At 47.8% G+C, this 10,372-nt stretch overlaps 1 protein-coding gene across 4 annotated transcripts in view; it reads left to right on the forward strand.

The window, feature by feature from the left end:
* The first annotated feature begins 366 nt into the window (after positions 1–366).
* Positions 367–10,372, forward strand: part of MMS19 (MMS19 cytosolic iron-sulfur assembly component) — a 132,925-nt gene continuing 122,919 nt past the window's right edge. For 2 of the 4 annotated variants that reach the window (XM_068114373.2, XM_068114374.2), the window contains exons 1-2: positions 367–498; positions 1,635–1,683. In XM_068114373.2, the coding sequence (XP_067970474.2) occupies positions 414–498; positions 1,635–1,683 (134 nt within the window). In that variant the 5' untranslated portion in view covers positions 367–413. The remainder of the gene's footprint in view (positions 499–1,634; positions 1,684–10,372) is intronic. The other 2 variants (XM_068114375.2, XM_078777000.1) reach the window with 1 other exon arrangement.

Genomic DNA, 10,372 nt, shown 5'->3' on the forward strand with positions numbered 1-10,372 from the left:
TCACAAATATACAAACAAACAAAAACACAACCATTTTCGTTTGCTCTATTGTAATAAAGATATATATACATATATATACATATATATCAAGTGTAGTAAAATAATGTTCTGATCCCCGAGATTTTTGTAATATTTGTTTAAGAACGATGAAGTTTGGAGGTGTATAATGCATACATTATAATGAAGGCTGGCATTCACCGTATGTAAGTAATAATGTTATTTACGTCTAAATTTCTGTAAAGGATTTCTACTTAGCATTTCTTATACTCACCAATGTGTAAACTAATTCTCTGCAATCCAGTATCGCGTTATAATAATAATAATAATAATAATAATAAAGAATGAATAATTATTTTCAACCCTCAAGAGAATGAATAATCATCGATTGAATTCACAATTGAAGATTGAACAGCATGGCGGGAGAGCCTCTTTTGGATGTGTTATGCGAGCGATTCGTTGTCGACAAAGATCATTCGGCGCTTCTACCTATTTGTACAGGTACGATCATTCATATACTATACCTTCGTGTTACCTTGTATCTCACCTGTGTCCAATGATAGATTGACCGTGACTCGTAAGGTTGCAGTTTGATTCTCGGCCTTGTGCTGACGGTGATCGTCAAAGTGTAAACATGTCATTTGCAGTTCGATGGTAAATGAACATTGACGTGTTTCACATGACCGTCACCCTCGGTGTGCACGTCGTTCCGACCGTCACCCTCGGTGTGCACGTCGTTCCGACCGTCACCCTCGGTGTGCACGTCGTTCCGACCGTCACCCTCGGTGTGCACGTCGTTCCGACCGTCACCCTCGGTGTGCACGTCGTTCCGACCGTCACCCTCGGTGTGCACGTCGTTCCGACCGTCACCCTCGGTGTGCACGTCGTTCCGACCGTCACCCTCGGTGTGCACGTCGTTCCGACCGTCACCCTCGGTGTGCACGTCGTTCCGACCGTCACCCTCGGTGTGCACGTCGTTCCGACCGTCACCCTCGGTGTGCACGTCGTTCCGACCGTCACCCTCGGTGTGCACGTCGTTCCGACCGTCACCCTCGGTGTGCACGTCGTTCCGACCGTCACCCTCGGTGTGCACGTCGTTCCGACCGTCACCCTCGGTGTGCACGTCGTTCCGACCGTCACCCTCGGTGTGCACGTCGTTCCGACCGTCACCCTCGGTGTGCACGTCGTTCCGACCGTCACCCTCGGTGTGCACGTCGTTCCGACCGTCACCCTCGGTGTGCACGTCGTTCCGACCGTCACCCTCGGTGTGCACGTCGTTCCGACCGTCACCCTCGGTGTGCACGTCGTTCCGACCGTCACCCTCGGTGTGCACGTCGTTCCGACCGTCACCCTCGGTGTGCACGTCGTTCCGGCCGTCACCCTCGGTGTGCACGTCGTTCCGACCGTCACCCTCGGTGTGCACGTCGTTCCGACCGTCACCCTCGGTGTGCACGTCGTTCCGACCGTCACCCTCGGTGTGCACGTCGTTCCGACCGTCACCCTCGGTGTGCACGTCGTTCCGGCCGTCACCCTCGGTGTGCACGTCGTTCCGACCGTCACCCTCGGTGTGCACGGCATTTTGCTTGGATATCGATTTGAACCTCAGGGCGGTGTGTTTTCCTGTTTCCCGTCTCCAGGGCTGCGAGAGGGACGGTTGTCATTACTGCAGTTTGTGGATTCCTTGGGGTAAGTTTGTTTTGTACATTTTATAAACTACATGTTTCTAGAGATCGACGGTGAAACGTTTTCACATACGAGGCATGACGGACCTTTTTCCTGCCCATGAGGACACTTTAACTTCTTGTTCATAGATAGCATATAGTTTGGTCATGTGTTGAGGAAGGATGAAAGTGACTGGTTGAGAAGAGTGATGGAAATGAATGTAGAAGGAAGTAGAGGACGGGGAAGACCGAGAAAGACTTGGCTAAAGATTGTGGAAGAAGAAATGCGGGCAAGGGGGTTAACAAGGAGAGATGCAGAAAATAGGGCAAAATGGAGAACATTGTCATGGGGACCGCAAGGCTAACCCCCGCTCGAGCAGGGAAAATGGCCTTAAAATGCAAGTTATTGTGTTGTGTCATAGATAGCATATAAGGTGCCCATCATATCTGACGCTTTGAGGGCATTAAGAGTTGACCATGAAATGTGGACTGACGCCTTGAGGGCATTAAGAGTTGACCATGAAATGTGGACTGAGGCCTTGAGGGCATTAAGAGTTGACCATGAAATGTGGACTGACGCCTTGAGGGCATTAAGAGTTGACCATGAAATGTGGACTGACGCTTTGAGGGCATTAAGAGTTGACCATGAAATGTGGACTGACGCTTTGAGGGCATTAAGAGTTGACCATGAAATGTGGACTGACGCCTTGAGGGCATTAAGAGTTGACCATGAAATGTGGACTGACGCTTTGAGGGCATTAAGAGTTGACCATGAAATGTGGACTGACATCACATGTTGTCGACCGGTCCTGGGATGCTAAGGATACAACCTACCTGTCCCTGAAGATCCATTGGTGACACAGCTCCATTTATTAACCTTTTTCCCCCATAGGTATGTAACATAGGGTTACATATATGTAGCGATAGGTATGTAACATAGGGGAATGCTAATTGCTGTTGTGGGGTTTGTTTTTCTACAATTTGTGCCTCCAATTATTAATGGTACCACAGAGTTTGACACCACCAGGAGTATACAACAACAACATGCATTTTAAAGGCCATTTTCCCTGCTAGAGCGGGGGTTAGCCTTGCGGTCCCCATGACAATCTTCTCCATTTTGCCCTATTTTCTGCATCTCTCCTTGTTAACCCCCTTGCCCGCATTTCTTCTTCCACCATCTTTAGCCAAGTCTTTCTCGGTCTTCCCCGTCTTCTACTTCCTTCTACATTCATTTCCATCACTCTTCTCAACCAGTCACTTTCATCCTTCCTCAACACATGACCAAACCATCTCAACCTGTTCCTCTTCACAGCATCAATCACAGGCTCTATTCCCATCATCTTTCGCAATTCATCATTTGTCTTCCTCTCTCTCAACGATACTCCGCACATCCGTCGAACCATTCGCATTTCCACCCTTTCCAACCTTCGTTGCTGCTCTACGTTCATTACCCATGTCTCGCTCCCATAAATCATAACACTTCTCACACATGCAGCATACACCTTTCCCTTCAGCTTCAACGACACTCCCCTCATCATCAGCACGCCACTCAATTCCCGAAACTTCTTCCATGCACATCTCACTCGAGCAACCGTTGCCGAGTCCGATCCACCTTCTCCATTCAGCATGTCTCCGAGGTAGCAAAATGTTTTCACACCTTCCAGCTTCACGCCGCCTCCAAGATCCAACTCAACATTTCCTCCATCTGCAGCTCCCTCTGTGCACACCTTACATTTGAATGTAGCTGCCACACTGGTTAATGACCCTCTCAGACCACTACATTTTTGATGAACCCACTCAGCGCACATTGTACACTGAATGGAGTTCACTCCGACACCCTTCCTACACACAGCACAGGGCCACTTCCCAGTTCTTTCCACCTCACCACATGCTTTACCACTTGCCATCACCTTCGTCTTTCCGATATTCACCTTCAGACCTTTTGTCTCCATACATTCCTTCCACGTGTTCATCTTTTCCTTCAGTCCATCCATACTTTCCGCAATCAACACCAGATCATCTGCATACAACAACTCCCACGGTAAACCCTCCTTTACGTTCTGAGCCAGCACCTCCATCACAGCTACAAATAGTAGTGGACTTAGTACCGACCCCTGATGCACTCCCACCTTCACCTCAAACTCACCACTGTTCCCGTCCTTTGTCCTTACAGCTGTGCGCGCTCTTTTGTACATTGCCATCACTACTCTGATCAACCATTCCTCCACTCCTAACTTCCTCAATGCCCATGTCAATACTTTGCGTGGAACCCGATCGAATGCTTTCTCCAGATCAACAAACCCAAGAAACAACTTCTTCCTCTTCTCCATGTACTTCTCCTGCAACTGCCTCACAATGAAAAGTGCATCTGTCGTTCCTCTTCCTGGCATAAATCCAAACTGCATTTCGTCGATCTTCACTTTCTTCCTTATCCTCCTCCAACACCCTTTCCAATACCTTCATTCCGTGCTCCAATAACTTTATCGCTCGGTATGAGCCACATTCCAGAGGGTCACCTTTCCCCTTGTATAGAGGGACGAGGGTACTCAGTTCCCAATCCACTGGAATGCGGCCTTCTTTCACCACCAGATTACAGATCTCTGTCATTCTCTTCACACCCCAACTTCCTGCTGCCTTCAACATATCTCCCACAACTCCCGTCGGCCCTCCCGCTTTTCTACCCTTCATTGCTTTTATCGCTTCCTCAACTTCCTTCTCAGTTATCTTCTCTGCCGGTCCTAAAACTGGGTTACTCTCTATGTTGCCATCCCATTCATTCTCTGTATTCAACAGCATTTCCATATATCTTTTCCATCTTCCTTTAATTCCATCTGGGTCGACAACGATTTGTCCCACTTCATCCTTCAAGCAGCTCACCCCCATCACATCACACCTCTCTTTCGCTATCTGCTTTGCAATCCTGAATACTGCTTTCTGACCCTCTTCCGAATCCAAGCGTTCTCCGAACATTTTCCTACATGCCTCCTGCGCCTTTGCTACCTCTTTCTTTGCAGCCTTCCTGGCTGCCTTATAACTTTCATGCTCTGCTGTTTCTGCTCCCGTACCCTTCGCCTTCTGCCACTCCTTGAACTTCTTCCTCTTCTCGTCAATCCTCTTTCCAACTTCATCATCCCACCACCATGTTTCCGAGTGCCTCGGTGGTCCTTTTGTCCATCCACATACCTCACCAACGGCTCCCAACAGACTAGCTTTCATTGACATCCAACCACTTTCAAGCTCAACCACATCATCCTCGACCCTACTCAGCCTCTCTTTTAATGCCTCCCTTACTGTCACCTCTTTCAACCTCCACACCTTCATTCTCGGTTGGTACTTCACCCGCCGAGCTCTCCTCGCACCTTTCACCCTGACGTCGCAGACAACCAAGTGGTGCTGTGAAACAGCCTCCTCCCCCGGGATCACCTTTGTGTCTCGGAGGTGCCCCCTATCTCGCCTACGCACCATCAGGTAGTCAACGGTTGTCGTCGACCCACCTGGCGTGTATGTAACAAGCTTATTATCCTCTTTCTGGAACTGAGTATTACAAATCAACAAATCAGCTCCATCAGCAAACTCCAAAATCCTTTCACCTTCTCCATTTCTCACACCATATCCGTAACCCCCATGAACTCCGTCAAAACCATCCATACTCCTTCCCACATGTCCATTTAGGTCTCCTCCTACCACAACAACTTCCTCATCTTTCACGTTTTCCATCAGCTTCTCTATCGCACACCAGAACTTGTCCTTCTCTTCATCGCTCCGACCAACCTGCGGAGCATATCCCGAGATGACGTTCACCAAGAGCTTTCCAATCATCATTTTCACCATCATCAACCTATCACTCACTCTCGTCACACTCACCACACTGTCTACAAACTCCTCAGAAAACAGGACACCAACACCATTCACGCCCTCCGGGCACCCTTGCCACACAAACTTGTATTTCTGTCCCTGCCTACCCTTCACCATTCTCACACCACTTCCCTTCCATCTCGTCTCCTGCACACAACATATGTCCACTCTTCTTCTGACCAATACTTCCACCACTTCTCCTGATCTCCCTGTCATTGTCCCTACATTCCATGTCCCAAACCTCAGAAACTGATCTCCACTTCGGGCTGTACCCTGCCCACATGTAGTTGTAATTGTCATGGTTCGCTTTTTGAGGCAATGTTTTTTATGGCCGGATGCCCTTCCTGACGCCAACCCTCTTAGTCGCCTCCTACGACACGCAGGGATACGGCGTACCTATTCTTATCCAGGGTACACACTGGGAAACGTTTAAAACATGGAAATCCTGGGGGGGGGGGGGGGGGGGGGGGGGGATCTCCGCTGCGGTTTAAACATATTTAAATAAATATTTAAACAAAACCATGAAAACAATCCGGGAAAAGTCTCTAAGTGAGAACGTGGATTTGAGAAAGCAGGAGCAGAGGTGAAAGAACAAACGAGAATATAGGGGGCTGGGCACAAGTCGAGACGAGGAGGCCGCACGAGACACCAGGCCGCACGAGGCGCGGACAAAGAAACGACTGATTACACACAAATTTGCAACAACTACAAAACCAAAACCAAATAGAAACACACAATAACACATACACAACAAAATACGCAGCGGAAATTTGACAAAGAAACAAACGGGAAAACACTCAAACTTTGATGCCGTGGAGAGATCAAAGCAAGCCCCGTCGCTCGAGGGACCGAGCTAACAGGTATGTTAGCTAACATACCTAACTTAAAGAGCTAACAGGAGTATGAAACCACCATTTAGAAATTGTTTTTTCCCTGCACTCTCGTCACTCCAGATTTCTGAGCTGCATCACAGAGCCGGCTGAGACTTTCGGAATTAGATTTTACATCAATAATATGATTAGAACGTACATGGAGTTTACTTTTTTTTTTAACTTGACCTAATTTTAAGGTCATGACCTAATTATAGACATTTTACCATTTTCTCGACCTCGACCCAGGTCGAGACGAAACTCGACCTGGGTTTCTCCGGTCGGAACGGAATTGCCCCTGTCTAGATACCCCAGAGCAAGGCGCATTTACGCTCGATTTACATCATACCCCTACATTTTAAAGGTCAAGGTCAAATGGTAATCTGAAAAAGATAACTTTTTTTTTTGGCATCGCTCAATTTTGCCAAAGTGGATTCTCAGACTGCTTGGCCTTTCAAGATGTTTACTGCATCATAAAAGCGCACCTGCACTGAAGTTGTGCACCTGGTATTTGATTCGTGTCCTTGACCTTTATTTTTCAGATTGTCATGTAATTTACAAAAACACATTTGACTCGTTTTGACCATCGCAGCTGATCATGGTTTTGGATGGGGGAGCTGATCATGGTTTTGGATGGGGGAGCTGATCATGGTTTTGGATGGGGGAGCTGATCATGGTTTTGGATGGGGGAGCTGATCATGGTTTTGGATGGGGGAGCTGATCATGGTTTTGGATGGGGGAGCTGATCATGGTTTTGGATGGGGGAGCTGATCATGGTTTTGGATGGGGGAGCTGATCATGGTTTTGGATGGGGGAGGTGATCATGGTTTTGGATGGGGGAGCTGATCATGGTTTTGGATGGGGGAGCTGATCAAGGTTTTGGATGGGGGGGGAGCTGATCAAGGTTTTGCATGGGGGGAGCTGATCAAGGTTTTGGATGGAGGAGCTGATCAAGGTTTTGGATGGGGGGGAGCTGATCATGGTTTTGGATGGGGGGGAGGTGATCATGGTTTTGGATGGGGGAGCTGATCATGGTTTTGGATGGGGGGGAGGTGATCATGGTTTTGGATGGGGGAGCTGATCATGGTTGTGGATGGGGGAGCTGATCAAGGTTTTGCATGGGGGGAGCTGATCAAGGTTTTGGATGGGGGGGGAGCTGATCAAGGTTTTGGATGGGGGAGCTGATCATGGTTAACAGCTGTTTTAAAGACGAGAAGAGAAGAGTGGGATTGAAGAGAGTGTGGGAGTTTGCTTCTGAGGTGGGAAAGAGGCGGAATGAAAGAGTGAAGGTGAGCAGAGGGTCTTGATTTTGGAAGTTTGACCAGAAGTTTTTGGCTTCCTGTTCCTTGGGCTCAGTAATGCTGACTTTCTGGCTTTTTTTTCTTTTCTTTTTTTTGTTGTATACAGAATCGAAGCTCGTGTAAGAGGTAACACATTGAACATGAAAAACATGCGCAGACACACAACATGCAATGAAGGGAGCGGGAGACGAGAGGGGGAGAGGGGGAGAGGGGGAGAGGGGGAAGCGGCGCGACGTAACGATCCCCCAAAACGTGAGTGCAATCCACGCCCCACGTCCACCAACGATTAAGCCGATATGGGAACCAACGGCGATCCACACAATGATGTCGACATAGGAATTAAGCCGATATGGGAACCAACGGCGATCAACACGATGTCGATATGGGAATCCCAACGAGAAAACACGATTCACCAGGCGGACAGCCTCCTCGAGGAAAAACGGCGGATCGGCCTGTTTTGGAGGCGCTTGCTTTCCTGCCAACAATAGTTCACACTTGGTACCAAAACCTGAGATGCAGGTTTAATTGTAATCACAATATAGGACGATGTCGCGGGCAATCCCTTTCACGGGAAGCCTCAATTCATTCGCGACCAATATCGAGAGGTCCGCTCACAGCCTCGATGCGACTCACGGCTGTCTCTTTTTCCCTCGCCGATCTTCCTCCTTTCTCCTCTTCCAGTTTCTTTGCCGCGTTTTTCTTTTTCCTCCACAAACATTTCTTTTTACCTTTTACTAAAATAATCTCCATTTCACACAGACATCTTAACAACAATATCACCTGAAACTAAAAATCCTACAAGTACATAATAACAACAAAGGCGGAAGTGACAAATCTGTAACTATATATATATATATATATACACATACATACATACATACATACATACATACATACATACACACATACATTATATAATATTGATAAAGAAAATCAAAAGGAGTCCCTCCTCCCGTCCTAAGAAAATGCTTATACACACCTTTCTTTGATATCCACCCCACCTGCCTTGTTAATCTCCTATTCTTCTGTTCTGCAATTCATCATCCCCTTCAGCCTCCCGACCCTCATTTCAGTGAATAGCCAGAAGGTCTTCACGGTTTTAATATGCTTGAACTTCCTTCTCCCGTGTGGCATATACTCTTCTATTACAACTCGCTCTTCTTCCTTTTCAAAAGGCTGTCTTCAAATCGCTCTTTCAATCGTGCCGATTCGAAAAATTCAATGTCTTGCAGCACTTCCTTTCTCCAATCTCAAAACTCGCATTTATTCCACCCCCCTCCAACATTTTCAAATGCATCTCTGACTTGAAAATCTCAAGAACCCAATTTTGTTTTGAATGCTCGAATCGTTCCTTTGTACGTCTTCTCTGTCTGTTCCCTCCTCCCCTGGTATTTTCCCCTATCCAACCAACCCTATCTCTTACCAGCATCCCACACCATGTCCCCTTCCTCCTACCCCGATTCCATCACTACCTTCCCCCTCTCCCCTCCCCTTCAAATCTCCCACCCTTCTCCTTCAAATCTCCCTCCTCTTCCCTCCCCTTCAAAACTCCTCCCTCACCCCTCCCCATCAAATCTTCCTCCTCACTCCTCCCCTTCAAATCTCCCACTTCACTCCTCTCCTTCAAAACTACCCCTCAACCCTCCTCCTCAAAGTTTCCTCTGAACTCATCCACAAAGCTGGTTCCTCCCCCCTTCCTCTCTCTCTCCCAACTCATTCCTCCACCTCCTCCAATCTTCTACTCCTCTCTGCTCCTCCTCATATTACTCCTCACTGTGCCTCACCCCATCACCACCCAGCCTTTTGTCCTCCTTCTCCTCATGCTGCCCTCACTCCTTGCTCTTCTTCAATCTCAGACACACTGTCAACTGCTCTCCCTACCTCCTCCTTTCATCTCTCCGCTTGTCCTTCCCCCCAACCTCCTCCTCTCATCCCTCAGCTTACCCTTCCACTCCCCTCCACTGTCTTGTACCTGATGCTCCCCCTCCTTCTTCCTTAACCCTTAGATGCCATCCATGTGTAATGGTGTGGCTCGGTCGGATGTGAATTCCCAACTTGCATCCATGTTGTGATTGTTTTTGATGTCGACATTTGAGTAGTGTAGTCTTTCCAGAAAAGTCACAGAACTCTGGAGCTGATAGTGAAAGTGGTGGAATTGTGCAACTTTATCGACGAGACAGCGTGTTGCAGAGTAGTCGACATTCTTCATCCGTGTGTTTCAGGGAGTAATTAGGAATGTTGGTCATCACGTTGAACATCCGACCCATGAAGAATCTCCAAGGAATATTATTGCACGAAAACTTCAAGTCAATTGTAAATGTGTTCATTTGTGGGCCCATCTGTGTATTTGATGAATCTTAATTATATTTATTTAATGAGTACAATGAATGCACATCACCTGTTGTCTCTTAACACCTTCCTTGTGAAGATGACGTGCACCACCAGGTAGCTCTCTACCTACTTTGTGTTGTACTTTTGGTCAGAATCGGACGAAGCCCCAAATAATTAAGTTAACAGGGCTGACAGGATGGCTTACAGCTACCCACACTCCCCGCTAAGCTGTCGAGCTTGGGTTCGAATCCTGACCTAGAGCTATAAACTGTCATGCCGGTGTTTCACAGGTAGGGTGATTCATCGATGTGTGTGCCATCCTTCAGATGGATGTTAAACTGGCGTCCTGTCTGTCCGC

Source organism: Myxine glutinosa, chromosome 4 (assembly GCF_964187855.1).
Source record: "Myxine glutinosa chromosome 4, kmMyxGlut1.1, whole genome shotgun sequence".
NCBI classification, from domain to species: domain Eukaryota; kingdom Metazoa; phylum Chordata; class Myxini; order Myxiniformes; family Myxinidae; genus Myxine; species Myxine glutinosa.